This window comes from Lytechinus pictus, chromosome 1, assembly GCF_037042905.1.
Source record: "Lytechinus pictus isolate F3 Inbred chromosome 1, Lp3.0, whole genome shotgun sequence".
NCBI lineage: Eukaryota > Metazoa > Echinodermata > Echinoidea > Temnopleuroida > Toxopneustidae > Lytechinus > Lytechinus pictus.
The window spans coordinates 23,115,267-23,133,974 of NC_087245.1; the positions used below are offsets into that span (position 1 = coordinate 23,115,267).

The 18,708-nt window shown below is 37.3% G+C and overlaps 1 protein-coding gene and 1 long non-coding RNA gene across 2 annotated transcripts in view; both read left to right on the forward strand.

The window, feature by feature from the left end:
- Positions 1 to 15,168, forward strand: part of LOC129264680 (dentin sialophosphoprotein-like) — a 28,035-nt gene extending 12,867 nt beyond the window's left edge. Inside the window, exons 7-27 of the mRNA XM_064100059.1 lie at positions 1,404 to 1,418; positions 2,377 to 2,397; positions 3,110 to 3,130; positions 3,868 to 3,888; positions 4,415 to 4,435; positions 5,132 to 5,152; positions 5,857 to 5,877; positions 6,618 to 6,638; positions 7,165 to 7,185; positions 7,879 to 7,899; positions 8,422 to 8,442; positions 9,138 to 9,158; positions 9,859 to 9,879; positions 10,574 to 10,594; positions 11,316 to 11,336; positions 11,862 to 11,882; positions 12,581 to 12,601; positions 13,127 to 13,147; positions 13,850 to 13,870; positions 14,594 to 14,614; positions 15,140 to 15,168. Of these exons, the coding sequence (XP_063956129.1) occupies positions 1,404 to 1,418; positions 2,377 to 2,397; positions 3,110 to 3,130; positions 3,868 to 3,888; positions 4,415 to 4,435; positions 5,132 to 5,152; positions 5,857 to 5,877; positions 6,618 to 6,638; positions 7,165 to 7,185; positions 7,879 to 7,899; positions 8,422 to 8,442; positions 9,138 to 9,158; positions 9,859 to 9,879; positions 10,574 to 10,594; positions 11,316 to 11,336; positions 11,862 to 11,882; positions 12,581 to 12,601; positions 13,127 to 13,147; positions 13,850 to 13,870; positions 14,594 to 14,614; positions 15,140 to 15,168 (443 nt within the window). The remainder of the gene's footprint in view (positions 1 to 1,403; positions 1,419 to 2,376; positions 2,398 to 3,109; positions 3,131 to 3,867; positions 3,889 to 4,414; positions 4,436 to 5,131; positions 5,153 to 5,856; positions 5,878 to 6,617; positions 6,639 to 7,164; positions 7,186 to 7,878; positions 7,900 to 8,421; positions 8,443 to 9,137; positions 9,159 to 9,858; positions 9,880 to 10,573; positions 10,595 to 11,315; positions 11,337 to 11,861; positions 11,883 to 12,580; positions 12,602 to 13,126; positions 13,148 to 13,849; positions 13,871 to 14,593; positions 14,615 to 15,139) is intronic.
- A 691-nt stretch (positions 15,169 to 15,859) lies between these two features.
- LOC135153875 (uncharacterized) lies at positions 15,860 to 18,593 on the forward strand. Its single transcript, XR_010293363.1, has 4 exons — positions 15,860 to 15,881; positions 16,407 to 16,427; positions 17,852 to 17,872; positions 18,573 to 18,593. It is a non-coding gene; the product is annotated as an uncharacterized LOC135153875 (long non-coding RNA).
- Positions 18,594 to 18,708: the final 115 nt, after the last annotated feature.

The window sequence follows — 18,708 nt, forward strand, 5'->3', positions numbered from 1 at the left end:
AGTATCTAACTAAACAATGCGAGCGCGTATTGCTGTAGATGGTAAAAGGACATTTTGAGAAATTTTGGTAAGAATTCCCAAAGAGGATAGGTATCTGACAAATCAAACACTGCGCGCAGCGCGAGCTGAAAACTTTGATATAGAGTTTAGATCTATATTAACAATTTGTATAAATCAAACAAAATAATGAAAGCTTGATGTGCGAGCTGAAATATTGTGTGCAAATTGATGTCAGAATTGGATATATTAAGTGCCATTTAATTCTCTTGAGTGAGATTCATTACACAGGTAATGCGAGCGCGAAGCGCGAGCGAAAAAAATTATTTCAAGTCTATTTTCCAATTATCCAACTCACCTTTTTTCTCGTTTCCTTTCGGGGTCGGGTTGGCCGTTACGAGGCTGTAAATTGCACATCATGGGTAAAAGACCTCTTTCTTACTTTTGTTTCTGTTTTCATTGTTTCTATCAAGTTAAAGAGTACACTTTTTCTGCAGGTTGCCAAAAATAGGGGGCGGGGCCGGCTCGGCCCACTCCTGGATCTGCGCCTGTAAAGAGTAAACTTTTCTGCAGGTTGCCAAAAAATAGGGGGGGGGGCGGCTCGGCCTACTCCTGGATCCGCGCCTGGTTATCTAGGTTTAGTGATGTATTCGCCGTTGTAACCATCGCGGGTAGGCACTTTTGGCTCAACCACGTAGACGGACCTCTACGACGTTAGATGATTTTGGAAGACACTTTTGGTAAAAAAAAAGTTGTGTGACATAGGAATTTTGTTTTTCGCATCCACAACGGGAACATTCAATATGCGGTGCGTATGCAAAATTCTAGTTGCTACTTTGGTAACAGCGGCATCTCCGATTTGGGATGATTTTCGAGAGCCACACGCACGTGTGTCGTCTTAGCACTCGAGCTAGCTGTGGAAGCAACAGCCAATCAGCATGCCTATACCTAAAAAGCGCCTGTCATCAAAATTTAGCTGGAGTAATGCAGATCTACAATCTAAATAAAAACAGTAAAAATCAAAGCCACGTTGATTAATCCACGTCACTGTACGTGAAAGACTAATTGACGGATGTCATAGATCTCCGCTTTTTTTTCTTACTTGAAATTCTAACATTTGCTTGAAGTTGAGCACTTGCAATGCATTTCATGGGATCCATGCAAGGCAAGCCCCGGGCCCGCCGTAACGGCTACACCTGAGCTAATTAGGCAGATGGATGGTAGAACAATAATTTCGCAGAAAAACCGCAAAGTGCCTGTTATCAGAAGTCAAGTTTCATCACCTACATTTTTACATCATTTAAAACCTTTCACAAGGGAGTGTTTATGACAATTAACTTTGCAAGGGTGAGTGTATCGTATTTCTAATTTACGATTTTCTTTTCTCTCAAAACTTTTCTTTCTAGTTCCTGATAGTTCGGGTAAGTAAACTAATTAGATCGAACATCAGCACAGTTCTATTGATCACTGTCATTACTTTCTTTTCTTCTTTTCTGACGGGTTATCTCCTCCTCACTGTAATATGGAATATATTGACAAAAAAACCCACAACAAAATGCTAGGGGTAATCTGTCCTAGCTCACAGTTACTAAAAAGGAAATCCACTGAAATTTCAGGGCTTGTTAATAATAATAATAGTATACAAAATTTATGAAGCGCTTTATACGAAAGATTCATAGCGCTAAGAAAGAAGGAAAAAAGAATATAAATATAAGATATCTCAGTGAAAGAACAACAAAGAAACTGAAAGTGAAAACACCATTACGAAAAATCAATTATACATAACAAATAAACAGATAATCGGTGAATATATACAACTTAAATGTTGAGTGTTGATCACTGAAATAATTATTGCAATAGCCTAGGTTGAATGTAGACATTAGAATCAGGAAGTAGATCAGAGGCAAAAAAAACCCAAAGACAATCATGAAAATGTGGAGGATGCAGTTGAAAAGACTACAGAGAAAAAGAGATGTATTATGCATTGACCTATATGAGAGACAGGCCTCCAACGCGATTCCTTCTTTGATTGAATGAGATCCGTCGCCTATTACATTTGAAGGACAAACCCACCCCCAACAAAACGTTGATTTGAATAAACAAAAATAAAATCAAAACAAGCAAGTGGTATTGTTGGTTTTTCTCTATTGATTCAAATCAACAATTTTCTGGGGTGGATTTGACCTTATAAATGGGCAATGGTCAGTAGAAAGAACAGAGGTTATTGGCTGATGTAACAATTTATTGAACATGGAATCATCTTGGAAGTTATCTTGCCCCAAATTCACCACTTGAATACCCACGATCCACAACTGAATGACATGTTAAAAAAAGTACACTAAAAAATAATAAGCATTTATTTTGGGTTTGTTTTTATAGGTAGTGACAGCAGTAACAGCGGTAAGTAGTTTGAAAGTACAATTGGTCTAAAGATCGGCACAAATTGGCCCTTCCATCTTCCGCTTATTAGTTTCATAATCTAAAATCAAGTGAAGTCAGAGAATAACTATTTAATGAAAATGTGATTATCTTTATAGTGATCGTTCCCCCGACCCCGCAACCTGAAGCACACTCGCTCAGTCCTGAATGGTTTAATGACAAGAAAGTGGCTTTACTGTATCGCAAAAACTTATTTTTTGCCTCAATAGGGGCTCCATAATAGCAGATATTCCCCAAAATACGCAGAATAAAGAAAGGGGTGGGTGACTTCGGCAGTGGTCAGAATAAAGAACAGAGTTTTTGTTTGGTGTAACTATTTACTGAAAATGTGATCATCATTAAGGTTATCTTGCCCCAATTCCAACACTTGAAATACCCACGATCCGCCCCTGAATGAAATGTTAAAACAAAACCGGGAGGCGCGATAGCTCAGTCGGTAGAGCGGGGGACTCGTATTCCGGTGACCCGGGTTCGATTCCCACTTGGTGCGCTAGTGCCCTTTGGTAAGGCATTAATCCTCAGTACCAGGTCCTTCGGAGGGGACCTTAAGCCGTCGGTCCTCTGGTTGCTTGCCTACAAGCATTCATGCTTTATTAGCAATCAGGTTAAAAAAAAATCACCACCAAAGTACATTAAAAGATAATGAGCATTTTATTTATGTTTGTTTTTATAGATAGTGACGGCAGTAACAGTGGTAAGTAGTTTGGAAGTGCAATTGATTTAAAAATCGGCACAAAATGACTCTTTCAACGTCTGCTAATTAGTGTCATAATCAAACAAATTAATGAAATATAATCGAAAATCAAGTGAAGTCAGAGTACAATTATTCAATGAAAATTTGATTATCTTTAGAGTGATCGTTCCCCCGACACCGCCGCTTGAAGCACACTCGCTCCGTCTCTGAGTGGTTTCATGACAATAAAAGTGGCTTTACAACATAGCAGAAACTTATTTTTGGGCCTCAATAGGTGCTCCATAATGATATCATTTTTGAATATTTTGTCAAAATCTATCAAAAATTTGATTTCTTTTGATTAAAAATGTCATTTGTTCTCACAGCTCTTAAGACATTTTGCCCCATATGCCATGTCTAGCCCCCTCATTTTTTTTGGTGGTGGTGGGGGGGGGGTTGATTCCCTACACCACTGGTAATGAGTTTGGTTCTGATCAGATTATATCGCCAGTAAATAAGAAATTATTCATTCATGCAATTTTGGATCCCAAAGTAGTTTCAAAGAACAGAGGTTATTGGCTGGTGAAACTATTTTTTTAAAGAATAGGATCATCATTAAGGTTATCTTTAAGATCACCATTAAGGTAATCTTGCCCCAACTCCACCAAGTGAAATACCCACCATCCGCCCCTGAATGAAATGTTAAAACAATGTACATTAAAAGATATTAAGCATTTTATTTATGTTTGTTTTTATAGGCAGTGACAGCGGTAAGAGCGGTAAGTAGTTTGGAAGTGCAATTGGTTTAAAAATCGGCACAAAATGACCCCCTCAACTTCAGCTAATTACTCTCATGATGAAACAAATTAAAAAAAATAATAGAATATCAAGTGGAGTCGGATTATAGTTATTGAATGAAAATGTGATTATCTTTAGAGTGATCGTTCCCCCGACCCCGCCACTTAAAGCACATTCGCTCCGTCCCTGAATGGTTTCAAAACAATAAAGGTGGCTTTACTGCAGAGCAGAAGCTCATTTTTTTTGCCTCAATAGGGGCTCCATAGTAGCAGATTTTTCCCATAAATACGCAAAATAAAAAAAATGGGGTGGGTGACCTCGGCAGTTGTCAGAGAAAGAACAGAAGTTATTGGCTGGTGAAACTATTTACTGCAAATGGAGTCATCATTAAGGTTATCTTACCCCAACTCCACCACTTGAAATACCCACGATCCGCCCCTGAATGAAATGTTCAAACAAAGTACATTAAAAGATAATAAGCATTTAATTTTGTGTTTGTTTTTATAGTAAGTGACAGCGGTAACAGCGGTAAGTAGTTTGAAAGTGCAATTGATCTAAAAATCGGCACAAATTGGCCCCTCCATCTTCTGCTAATTAGTTTCATAATCGAAAATCAAGTGAAGTCAGAGAATAACTATTCAATGAAAATGTGATTATCTTAAGCATGATCGTTCCCCCTACCCCGATACTTGAAGCACACTCGCCCTTATCCCTGAGCGGTTTCCATGACAATAAAAGTGGCTTTACAACATAGTAAAAGCTTGTTTTTTGCCTCAATAAGGGCTCCATAATGATATTATTTCGGAATGTTTTGTCAAAATCTGTCAAAAATTTGATTTCTTTTAAGTAAAAACGTCATTTGTTCTCACAGCTCTTAAGACATTTTGCCACATATGCCATGTCTAGCCCCCTCATTCTTTTTTTTTTTGGTAATGGTGGAGGGGGGGTTGAGTCCCTACATCACTGGTAATGAGTTTGGTTCTGATCAGATTATATCGCCAGTAAATAAGAAATTATTCATTCATGCAATGTTGGATCCCAAAATAGTTTCAAAGAACAGAGGTTATTGGCTGGTGAAACTATTTTTTTAAGAATAGGATCATCATTAAGGTTATCTTGCCCGAACTCCTCCGAGTGAAATACCCACCATCCGCCCCTGAATGAAATGTTAAAACAATGTACATTTAAAGATATTAAGCATTTTAATTATGTTTGTTTTTATAGGCAGTGACAGCGGTAACAGCGGTAAGTAGTATGGAAGTGCAATTGATCTAAAAATCGGCACAAATTGGCCCCTCCATCTTTTGCTAATTAGTTTCATAATCGAAAATCAAGTGAAGTCAGAGAATAACTATTCAATGAAAATGTGATTATCTTAAGCATGATCGTTCCCCCTACCCCGATACTTGAAGCACACTCGCCCTTATCCCTGAGCGGTTTCCATGACAATAAAAGTGGCTTTACAACATAGTAAAAGCTTGTTTTTTGCCTCAATAAGGGCACCATAATGATATTATTTTTGGAATGTTTTGTCAAAATCTGTCAAAAATTTGATTTCTTTTAAGTAAAAACGTCATTTGTTCTCACAGCTCTTAATACATTTTGCCCAATATGCCATGTCTGGCCCCTCATTCTTTTTTTTGGTGGTGGTGGGGGGGGGGGGGGAGGGGTTGAATCCCTACATCACTGGTAATGAGTTTGGTTCTGATCAGATTATATCGCCAGTAAATAAGAAATTATTCATTCATGCAATGTTGGGTCCCAAAGTAGTTTCAAAGAACAGAGGTTATTGGCTGGTGAAACTTTTTTTTTTAAAGAATAGGATCATCAATAAGGTTATCTTGCCCGAACTCCTCCGAGTGAAATACCCACCATCCGCCCCTGAATGAAATGTTAAAACAATGTACATTTAAAGATATTAAGCATTTTATTCATGTTTGTTTTTATAGGCAGTGACAGCGGTAACAGTGGTAAGTAGTTTGGAAGTGCAATTGATTTAAAAATCGGCACAAAATGACTCTTTCAACGTCTGCTAATTAGTGTCATAATCAAACAAATTAATGAAATATAATCGAAAATCAAGTGAAGTCAGAGTACAATTATTCAATGAAAATTTGATTATCTTTAGAGTGATCGTTCCCCCGACACCGCCGCTTGAAGCACACTCGCTCCGTCTCTGAGTGGTTTCATGACAATAAAAGTGGCTTTACAACATAGCAGAAACTTATTTTTGGGCCTCAATAGGTGCTCCATAATGATATCATTTTTGAATATTTTGTCAAAATCTATCAAAAATTTGATTTCTTTTGATTAAAAATGTCATTTGTTCTCACAGCTCTTAAGACATTTTGCCCCATATGCCATGTCTAGCCCCCTCATTTTTTTTGGTGGTGGTGGGGGGGGGGGGGTTGATTCCCTACACCACTGGTAATGAGTTTGGTTTGGATCAGATTATATCGCCAGTAAACAAGAAATTATTCATTCATGCAATGTTGGATCCCAAAGTAGTTTCAAAGAACAGAGGTTATTGGCTGGTGAAACTATTTTTTTAAAGAATAGGATCATCATTAAGGTTATCTTTAAGATCACCATTAAGGTAATCTTGCCCCAACTCCACCAAGTGAAATACCCACCATCCGCCCCTGAATGAAATGTTAAAACAATGTACATTAAAAGATATTAAGCATTTTATTTATGTTTGTTTTTATAGGCAGTGACAGCGGTAAGAGCGGTAAGTAGTTTGGAAGTGCAATTGGTTTAAAAATCGGCACAAAATGACCCCCTCAACTTCAGCTAATTACTCTCATGATGAAACAAATTAAAAAAAATAATAGAATATCAAGTGGAGTCGGATTATAGTTATTGAATGAAAATGTGATTATCTTTAGAGTGATCGTTCCCCCGACCCCGCCACTTAAAGCACATTCGCTCCGTCCCTGAATGGTTTCAAAACAATAAAGGTGGCTTTACTGCAGAGCAGAAGCTCATTTTTTTTTGCCTCAATAGGGGCTCCATAGTAGCAGATTTTTCCCATAAATACGCAAAATAAAAAAATGGGGTGGGTGACCTCGGCAGTTGTCAGAGAAAGAACAGAAGTTATTGGCTGGTGAAACTATTTACTGCAAATGGAATCATCATTAAGGTTATCTTACCCCAACTCCACCACTTGAAATACCCACGATCCGCCCCTGAATGAAATGTTCAAACAAAGTACATTAAAAGATAATAAGCATTTAATTTTGTGTTTGTTTTTATAGTAAGTGACAGCGGTAACAGCGGTAAGTAGTTTGAAAATGCAATTGATCTAAAAATCGGCACAAATTGGCCCCTCCATCTTCTGCTAATTAGTTTCATAATCGAAAATCAAGTGAAGTCAGAGAATAACTATTCAATGAAAATGTGACTATCTTAAGCATGATCGTTCCCCCTACCCCGATACTTGAAGCACACTCGCCCTTATCCCTGAGCGGTTTCCATAATAAAAGTGGCTTTACAACATAGTAAAAGCTTGTTTTTTTGCCTCAATAAGGGCTCCATAAAGATATTATTTTGGAATGTTTTGTCAAAATCTGTCAAAAATTTGATTTCTTTTAAGTAAAAACGTCATTTGTTCTCACAGCTCTTAAGACATTTTGCCACATATGCCATGTCTAGCCCCCTCATTCTTTTTTTTTTGGTAATGGTGGAGGGGGGGTTGAGTCCCTACATCACTGGTAATGAGTTTGGATCTGATCAGATTATATCGCCAGTAAATAAGAAATTATTCATTCATGCAATGTTGGATCCCAAAATAGTTTCAAAGAACAGAGGTTATTGGCTGGTGAAACTATTTTTTTAAGAATAGGAACATCATTAAGGTTATCTTGCCCGAACTCCTCCGAGTGAAATACCCACCATCCGCCCCTGAATGAAATGTTAAAACAATGTACATTTAAAGATATTAAGCATTTTATTTATGTTTGTTTTTATAGGCAGTGACAGCGGTAACAGCTGTAAGTAGTATGGAAGTGCAATTGATCTAAAAATCGGCACAAATTGGCCCCTCCAGCTAATTACTCTCATGATGAAACAAATTTAAAAAAATAATAGAATATCAAGTGGAGTCGGATTATAGTTATTGAATGAAAATGTGATTATCTTTAGAGTGATCATTCCCCCGACCCCGCCACTTAAAGCACATTCGCTCCGTCCCTGAATGGTTTCAAAACAATAAAGGTGGCTTTACTGCAGAGCAGAAGCTCATTTTTTTTTTGCCTCAATAGGGGCTCCATAGTAGCAGATTTTTCCCATAAATACGCAAAATAAAAAAAATGGGGTGGGTGACCTCGGCAGTTGTCAGAGAAAGAACAGAAGTTATTGGCTGGTGAAACTATTTACTGCAAATGGAATCATCATTAAGGTTATCTTACCCCAACTCCACCACTTGAAATACACACGATCCGCCCCTGAATGAAATGTTCAAACAAAGTACATTAAAAGATAATAAGCATTTAATTTTGTGTTTGTTTTTATAGTAAGTGACAGCGGTAACAGCGGTAAGTAGTTTGAAAGTGCAATTGATCTAAAAATCGGCACAAATTGGCCCCTCCATCTTCTGCTAATTAGTTTCATAATCGAAAATCAAGTGAAGTCAGAGAATAACTATTCAATGAAAATGTGATTATCTTAAGCATGATCGTTCCCCCTACCCCGATACTTGAAGCACACTCGCCCTTATCCCTGAGCGGTTTCCATGACAATAAAAGTGGCTTTACAACATAGTAAAAGCTTGTTTTTTGCCTCAATAAGGGCTCCATAATGATATTATTTTGGAATGTTTTGTCAAAATCTGTCAAAAATTTGATTTCTTTTAAGTAAAAACGTCATTTGTTCTCACAGCTCTTAAGACATTTTGCCACATATGCCATGTCTAGCCCCCTCATTCTTTTTTTTTTGGTAATGGTGGAGGGGGGGTTGAGTCCCTACATCACTGGTAATGAGTTTGGTTCTGATCAGATTATATCGCCAGTAAATAAGAAATTATTCATTCATGCAATGTTGGATCCCAAAATAGTTTCAAAGAACAGAGGTTATTGGCTGGTGAAACTATTTTTTTAAGAATAGGATCATCATTAAGGTTATCTTGCCCGAACTCCTCCGAGTGAAATACCCACCATCCGCCCCTGAATGAAATGTCAAAACAATGTACATTTAAAGATATTAAGCATTTTATTTATGTTTGTTTTTATAGGCAGTGACAGCGGTAACAGCGGTAAGTAGTATGGAAGTGCAATTGATCTAAAAATCGGCACAAATTGGCCCCTCCATCTTTTGCTAATTAGTTTCATAATCGAAAATCAAGTGAAGTCAGAGAATAACTATTCAATGAAAATGTGATTATCTTAAGCATGATCGTTCCCCCTACCCCGATACTTGAAGCACACTCGCCCTTATCCCTGAGCGGTTTCCATGACAATAAAAGTGGCTTTACAACATAGTAAAAGCTTGTTTTTTGCCTCAATAAGGGCACCATAATGATATTATTTTTGGAATGTTTTGTCAAAATCTGTCAAAAATTTGATTTCTTTTAAGTAAAAACGTCATTTGTTCTCACAGCTCTTAATACATTTTGCCCAATATGCCATGTCTGGCCCCTCATTCTTTTTTTTGGTAATGGTGGAGGGGGGGGGGGGTTGAGTCCCTACATCACTGGTAATGAGTTTGGTTCTGATCAGATTATATCGCCAGTAAATAAGAAATTATTCATTCATGCAATGTTGGATCCCAAAATAGTTTCAAAGAACAGAGGTTATTGGCTGGTGAAACTTTTTTTTTTAAAGAATAGGATCATCAATAAGGTTATCTTGCCCGAACTCCTCCGAGTGAAATACCCACCATCCGCCCCTGAATGAAATGTTAAAACAATGTACATTTAAAGATATTAAGCATTTTATTCATGTTTGTTTTTATAGGCAGTGACAGCGGTAACAGCGGTAAGTAGTATGGAAGTGCAATTGATCTAAAAATCGGCACAAATTGGCCCCTCCATCTTCTGCTAATTAGTTTCATAATCGAAAATCAAGTGAAGTCAGAGAGTAACTATTCAATGAAAATGTGATTATCTTAAGCATGATCGTTCCCCCTACCCCGATACTTGAAGCACACTCGCCCTTATCCCTGAGCGGTTTCCATGACAATAAAAGTGGCTTTACAACATAGTAAAAGCTTGTTTTTTGCCTCAATAAGGGCTCCATAATGATATTATTTTTTGAATGTTTTGTCAAAATCTGTCAAAAATTTGATTTCTTTTAAGTAAAAAACGTCATTTGTTCTCACAGCTCTTAAGACATTTTGCCACGTATGCCATGTCTAGCCCCCTCATTCTTTTTTTTGGGGGAATGGTGGAGGGGGGGTTGAGTCCCTATACTGGTAATGAGTTTGGTTCTGATCAGATTATATCGCCAGTAAATAAGAAACTATTCATTCATGCAATGTTGGATCCCAAAATAGTTTCAAAGAACAGAGGTTATTGGCTGGTGAAACTATTTTTTTAAGAATAGGAACATCATTAAGGTTATCTTGCCCAAACTCCTACAAGTGAAATACCCATCATCCGCCCCTGAATGAAATGTTAAAACAATGAACATTTAAAGATATTAAGCATTTTATTAATGTTTGTTTTTATAGGCAGTGACAGTGGTAACAGCGGTAAGTAGTATGGAAGTGCAATTGATCTAAAAATCGGCAAAATTGGCCCCTCCATCTTCTTCTAATTAGTTTCATAATCGAAAATCAAGTGAAGTCAGAGAATAACTATTCAATGAAAATGTGATTATCTTAAGCATGATCGTTCCCCCTACCCCGATACTTGAAGCACACTCGCCCTTATCCCTGAGCGGTTTCCATGACAATAAAAGTGGCTTTACAACATAGTAAAAGCTTGTTTTTTGCCTCAATAAGGGCACCATAATGATATTATTTTTGGAATGTTTTGTCAAAATCTGTCAAAAATTTGATTTCTTTTAAGTAAAAACGTCATTTGTTCTCACAGCTCTTAATACATTTTGCCCAATATGCCATGTCTGGCCCCTCATTCTTTTTTTGGTGGTGGTGGGGGGGGGGGGGGGTTGAATCCCTACATCACTGGTAATGAGTTTGGTTCTGATCAGATTATATCGCCAGTAAATAAGAAATTATTCATTCATGCAATTTTGGATCCCAAAGTAGTTTCAAAGAACAGAGGTTATTGGCTGGTGAAACTATTTTTTTAAAGAATAGGATCATCATTAAGGTTATCTTTAAGATCACCATTAAGGTAATCTTGCCCCAACTCCACCAAGTGAAATACCCACCATCCGCCCCTGAATGAAATGTTAAAACAATGTACATTAAAAGATATTAAGCATTTTATTTATGTTTGTTTTTATAGGCAGTGACAGCGGTAAGAGCGGTAAGTAGTTTGGAAGTGCAATTGGTTTAAAAATCGGCACAAAATGACCCCCTCAACTTCAGCTAATTACTCTCATGATGAAACAAATTAAAAAAAATAATAGAATATCAAGTGGAGTCGGATTATAGTTATTGAATGAAAATGTGATTATCTTTAGAGTGATCGTTCCCCCGACCCCGCCACTTAAAGCACATTCGCTCCGTCCCTGAATGGTTTCAAAACAATAAAGGTGGCTTTACTGCAGAGCAGAAGCTCATTTTTTTTGCCTCAATAGGGGCTCCATAGTAGCAGATTTTTCCCATAAATACGCAAAATAAAAAAATGGGGTGGGTGACCTCGGCAGTTGTCAGAGAAAGAACAGAAGTTATTGGCTGGTGAAACTATTTACTGCAAATGGAATCATCATTAAGGTTATCTTACCCCAACTCCACCACTTGAAATACCCACGATCCGCCCCTGAATGAAATGTTCAAACAAAGTACATTAAAAGATAATAAGCATTTAATTTTGTGTTTGTTTTTATAGTAAGTGACAGCGGTAACAGCGGTAAGTAGTTTGAAAGTGCAATTGATCTAAAAATCGGCACAAATTGGCCCCTCCATCTTCTGCTAATTAGTTTCATAATCGAAAATCAAGTGAAGTCAGAGAATAACTATTCAATGAAAATGTGATTATCTTAAGCATGATCGTTCCCCCTACCCCGATACTTGAAGCACACTCGCCCTTATCCCTGAGCGGTTTCCATGACAATAAAAGTGGCTTTACAACATAGTAAAAGCTTGTTTTTTTGCCTCAATAAGGGCTCCATAATGATATTATTTTGGAATGTTTTGTCAAAATCTGTCAAAAATTTGATTTCTTTTAAGTAAAAACGTCATTTGTTCTCACAGCTCTTAAGACATTTTGCCACATATGCCATGTCTAGCTCCCTCATTTTATTTTTTTGGTGGTGGTGGAGGGGGGGGGGGTTGAGTCCCTACATCACTGGTAATGAGTTTGGTTCTGATCAGATTATATCGCCAGTAAATAAGAAATTATTCATTCATGCAATGTTGGATCCCAAAATAGTTTCAAAGAACAGAGGTTATTGGCTGGTGAAACTATTTTTTTAAGAATAGGATCATCATTAAGGTTATCTTGCCCGAACTCCTCCGAGTGAAATACCACCAACCGCCCCTGAATGAAATGTTAAAACAATGTACATTAAAAGATATTAAGCATTTTATTTATGTTTGTTTTTATAGGCAGTGACAGCGGTAAGAGCGGTAAGTAGTTTGGAAGTGCAATTGGTTTAAAAATCGGCACAAAATGACCCCCTCAACTTCAGCTAATTACTCTCATGATGAAACAAATTAAAAAAAATAATAGAATATCAAGTGGAGTCGGATTATAGTTATTGAATGAAAATGTGATTATCTTTAGAGTGATCGTTCCCCCGACCCCGCCACTTAAAGCACATTCGCTCCGTCCCTGAATGGTTTCAAAACAATAAAGGTGGCTTTACTGCAGAGCAGAAGCTCATTTTTTTTGCCTCAATAGGGGCTCCATAGTAGCAGATTTTTCCCATAAATACGCAAAATAAAAAAATGGGGTGGGTGACCTCGGCAGTTGTCAGAGAAAGAACAGAAGTTATTGGCTGGTGAAACTATTTACTGCAAATGGAATCATCATTAAGGTTATCTTACCCCAACTCCACCACTTGAAATACCCACGATCCGCCCCTGAATGAAATGTTCAAACAAAGTACATTAAAAGATAATAAGCATTTAATTTTGTGTTTGTTTTTATAGTAAGTGACAGCGGTAACAGCGGTAAGTAGTTTGAAAGTGCAATTGATCTAAAAATCGGCACAAATTGGCCCCTCCATCTTCTGCGAATTAGTTTCATAATCGAAAATCAAGTGAAGTCAGAGAATAACTATTCAATGAAAATGTGATTATCTTAAGCATGATCGTTCCCCCTACCCCGATACTTGAAGCACACTCGCCCTTATCCCTGAGCGGTTTCCATGACAATAAAAGTGGCTTTACAACATAGTAAAAGCTTGTTTTTTTGCCTCAATAAGGGCTCAATAATGATATTATTTTGGAATGTTTTGTCAAAATCTGTCAAAAATTTGATTTCTTTTAAGTAAAAACGTCATTTGTTCTCACAGCTCTTAAGACATTTTGCCACATATGCCATGTCTAGCTCCCTCATTTTATTTTTTTGGTGGTGGTGGAGGGGGGGGGGGGGTTGAGTCCCTACATCACTGGTAATGAGTTTGGTTCTGATCAGATTATATCGCCAGTAAATAAGAAACTATTCATTCATGCAATGTTGGATCCCAAAATAGTTTCAAAGAACAGAGGTTATTGGCTGGTGAAACTATTTTTTTTAAGAATAGGAACATCATTAAGGTTATCTTGCCCAAACTCCTACAAGTGAAATACCCATCATCCGCCCCTGAATGAAATGTTAAAACAATGAACATTTAAAGATATTAAGCATTTTATTAATGTTTGTTTTTATAGGCAGTGACAGTGGTAACAGCGGTAAGTAGTATGGAAGTGCAATTGATCTAAAAATCGGCACAAATTGGCCCCTCCATCTTCTTCTAATTAGTTTCATAATCGAAAATCAAGTGAAGTCAGAGAATAACTATTCAATGAAAATGTGATTATCTTAAGCATGATCGTTCCCCCTACCCCGATACTTGAAGCACACTCGCCCTTATCCCTGAGCGGTTTCCATGACAATAAAAGTGGCTTTACAATATAGTAAAAGCTTGTTTTTTGCCTCAATAAGGGCACCATAATGATATTATTTTTGGAATGTTTTGTCAAAATCTGTCAAAAATTTGATTTCTTTTAAGTAAAAACGTCATTTGTTCTCACAGCTCTTAATACATTTTGCCCAATATGCCATGTCTGGCCCCTCATTCTTTTTTTGGTGGTGGTGGGGGGGGGGGGGGGGTTGAATCCCTACATCACTGGTAATGAGTTTGGTTCTGATCAGATTATATCGCCAGTAAATAAGAAATTATTCATTCATGCAATTTTGGATCCCAAAGTAGTTTCAAAGAACAGAGGTTATTGGCTGGTGAAACTATTTTTTTAAAGAATAGGATCATCATTAAGGTTATCTTTAAGATCACCATTAAGGTAATCTTGCCCCAACTCCACCAAGTGAAATACCCACCATCCGCCCCTGAATGAAATGTTAAAACAATGTACATTAAAAGATATTAAGCATTTTATTTATGTTTGTTTTTATAGGCAGTGACAGCGGTAAGAGCGGTAAGTAGTTTGGAAGTGCAATTGGTTTAAAAATCGGCACAAAATGACCCCCTCAACTTCAGCTAATTACTCTCATGATGAAACAAATTAAAAAAAATAATAGAATATCAAGTGGAGTCGGATTATAGTTATTGAATGAAAATGTGATTATCTTTAGAGTGATCGTTCCCCCGACCCCGCCACTTAAAGCACATTCGCTCCGTCCCTGAATGGTTTCAAAACAATAAAGGTGGCTTTACTGCAGAGCAGAAGCTCATTTTTTTTGCCTCAATAGGGGCTCCATAGTAGCAGATTTTTCCCATAAATACGCAAAATAAAAAAATGGGGTGGGTGACCTCGGCAGTTGTCAGAGAAAGAACAGAAGTTATTGGCTGGTGAAACTATTTACTGCAAATGGAATCATCATTAAGGTTATCTTACCCCAACTCCACCACTTGAAATACCCACGATCCGCCCCTGAATGAAATGTTCAAACAAAGTACATTAAAAGATAATAAGCATTTAATTTTGTGTTTGTTTTTATAGTAAGTGACAGCGGTAACAGCGGTAAGTAGTTTGAAAGTGCAATTGATCTAAAAATCGGCACAAATTGGCCCCTCCATCTTCTGCTAATTAGTTTCATAATCGAAAATCAAGTGAAGTCAGAGAATAACTATTCAATGAAAATGTGATTATCTTAAGCATGATCGTTCCCCCTACCCCGATACTTGAAGCACACTCGCCCTTATCCCTGAGCGGTTTCCATGACAATAAAAGTGGCTTTACAACATAGTAAAAGCTTGTTTTTTTGCCTCAATAAGGGCTCCATAATGATATTATTTTGGAATGTTTTGTCAAAATCTGTCAAAAATTTGATTTCTTTTAAGTAAAAACGTCATTTGTTCTCACAGCTCTTAAGACATTTTGCCACATATGCCATGTCTAGCTCCCTCATTTTATTTTTTTGGTGGTGGTGGAGGGGGGGGGGGGTTGAGTCCCTACATCACTGGTAATGAGTTTGGTTCTGATCAGATTATATCGCCAGTAAATAAGAAATTATTCATTCATGCAATGTTGGATCCCAAAATAGTTTCAAAGAACAGAGGTTATTGGCTGGTGAAACTATTTTTTTAAGAATAGGATCATCATTAAGGTTATCTTGCCCGAACTCCTCCGAGTGAAATACCCACCATCCGCCCCTGAATGAAATGTTAAAACAATGTACATTAAAAGATATTAAGCATTTTATTTATGTTTGTTTTTATAGGCAGTGACAGCGGTAAGAGCGGTAAGTAGTTTGGAAGTGCAATTGGTTTAAAAATCGGCACAAAATGACCCCCTCAACTTCAGCTAATTACTCTCATGATGAAACAAATTAAAAAAAATAATAGAATATCAAGTGGAGTCGGATTATAGTTATTGAATGAAAATGTGATTATCTTTAGAGTGATCGTTCCCCCGACCCCGCCACTTAAAGCACATTCGCTCCGTCCCTGAATGGTTTCAAAACAATAAAGGTGGCTTTACTGCAGAGCAGAAGCTCATTTTTTTTGCCTCAATAGGGGCTCCATAGTAGCAGATTTTTCCCATAAATACGCAAAATAAAAAAATGGGGTGGGTGACCTCGGCAGTTGTCAGAGAAAGAACAGAAGTTATTGGCTGGTGAAACTATTTACTGCAAATGGAATCATCATTAAGGTTATCTTACCCCAACTCCACCACTTGAAATACCCACGATCCGCCCCTGAATGAAATGTTCAAACAAAGTACATTAAAAGATAATAAGCATTTAATTTTGTGTTTGTTTTTATAGTAAGTGACAGCGGTAACAGCGGTAAGTAGTTTGAAAGTGCAATTGATCTAAAAATCGGCACAAATTGGCCCCTCCATCTTCTGCGAATTAGTTTCATAATCGAAAATCAAGTGAAGTCAGAGAATAACTATTCAATGAAAATGTGATTATCTTAAGCATGATCGTTCCCCCTACCCCGATACTTGAAGCACACTCGCCCTTATCCCTGAGCGGTTTCCATGACAATAAAAGTGGCTTTACAACATAGTAAAAGCTTGTTTTTTTGCCTCAATAAGGGCTCAATAATGATATTATTTTGGAATGTTTTGTCAAAATCTGTCAAAAATTTGATTTCTTTTAAGTAAAAACGTCATTTGTTCTCACAGCTCTTAAGACATTTTGCCACATATGCCATGTCTAGCTCCCTCATTTTATTTTTTTGGTGGTGGTGGAGGGGGGGGGGGGGGGTTGAGTCCCTACATCACTTGTAATGAGTTTGGTTCTGATCAGATTATATCGCCAGTAAATAAGAAATTATTCATTCATGCAATGTTGGATCCCAAAATAGTTTCAAAGAACAGAGGTTATTGGCTGGTGAAACTATTTTTTTAAGAATAGGATCATCATTAAGGTTATCTTGCCCGAACTCCTCCGAGTGAAATACCACCAACCGCCCCTGAATGAAATGTTAAAACAATGTACATTTAAAGATATTAAGCATTTTATTAATGTTTGTTTTATAGGCAGTGACAGCGGTAACAGCGGTAAGTAGTATGGAAGTGCAATTGATCTAAAAATCGGCACAAATTAGCCCCTCCATCTTCTGCTAATTAGTTTCATAATCGAAAATCAAGTGAAGTCAGAGAATAACTATTCAATGAAAATGTGACTATCTTAAGCATGATCGTTCCCCCTACCCCGATTCTTGAAGCACACTCGCCCTTATCCCTGAGCGGTTTCCATGACAATAAAAGTGGCTTTACAACATAGTAAAAGCTTGTTTTTTGCCTCAATAAGGGCTCCATAATTATATTATTTTTGGAATGTTTTGTCAAAATCTGTCAAAAATTTGATTTCTTTTAAGTAAAAACGTCATTTGTTCTCACAGCTCTTAAGACATTTTGCCACATATGCCATGTCTAGCCCCCTCATTCTTTTTTTTTTTTTGGTAATGGTGGAGGGGGGGGGGTTGAGTCCCTACATCACTGGTAATGAGTTTGGTTCTGATCAGATTATATCGCCAGTAAATAAGAAATTATTCATTCATGCAATGTTGGATCCCAAAATAGTTTCAAAGAACAGAGGTTATTGGCTGGTGAAACTATTTTTTTAAGAATAGGAACATCATTAAGGTTATCTTGCCCGAACTCCTCCAAGTGAAATACCCACCATCCGCCCCTGAATGAAATGTTAAAACAATGTACATTTAAAGATATTAAGCATTTGATTAATTTTTGTTTTTATAGGCAGTGATAGTGGTAACAGCGGTAAGTAGTATGGAAGTGCAATTGATCTAAAAATCGGCACAAATTGGCCCCTCCATCTTCTGCTAATTAGTTTCATTATCGAAAATCAAGTGAAGTCAGAGAATAACTATTCAATGAAAATGTGATTATCTTAAGCATGATCGTTCCCCCTACCCCGATACTTGAAGCACACTCGCCCTTATCCCTGAGCGGTTTCCATGACAATAAAAGTGGCTTTACAACATAGTAAAAGCTTGTTTTTTGCCTCAATAAGGGCTCCATAATGATATTATTTTTGGAATGTTTTGTCAAAATCTGTCAAAAATTTGATTTCTTTTAAGTAAAAACGTCATTTGTTCTCACAGCTCTTAAGACATTTTGCCCAATATGCCATGTCTGGCCCCTCATTCTTTTGTTGGTGGTGGTGGAGGGTGGGGGGGGGGGGGAAATCCCTACATCACTGGTAATGAGTTTGGTTCTGATCAGATTATATCGCCAGTAAATAAGAAATTATTCATTCATGCAATGTTGGATCCCAAAATAGTTTCAAAGAACAGAGGTTATTGGCTGGTGAAACTATTTTTTTAAGAATAGGAACATCATTAAGGTTATCTTGCCCGAACTCCTCCAAGTGAAATACCCATCATCCGCCCCTGAATGAAATGTTAAAACAATGTACATTTAAAGATATTAAGCATTTTATTAATGTTTGTTTTTATAGGCAGTGACAGCGGTAACAGCGGTAAGTAGTATGGAAGTGCAATTGATCTAAAAATCGGCACAAATTGGCCCCTCCATCTTCTGCTAATTAGTTTCATAATCGAAAATCAAGTGAAGTCAGAGAATAACTATTCAAT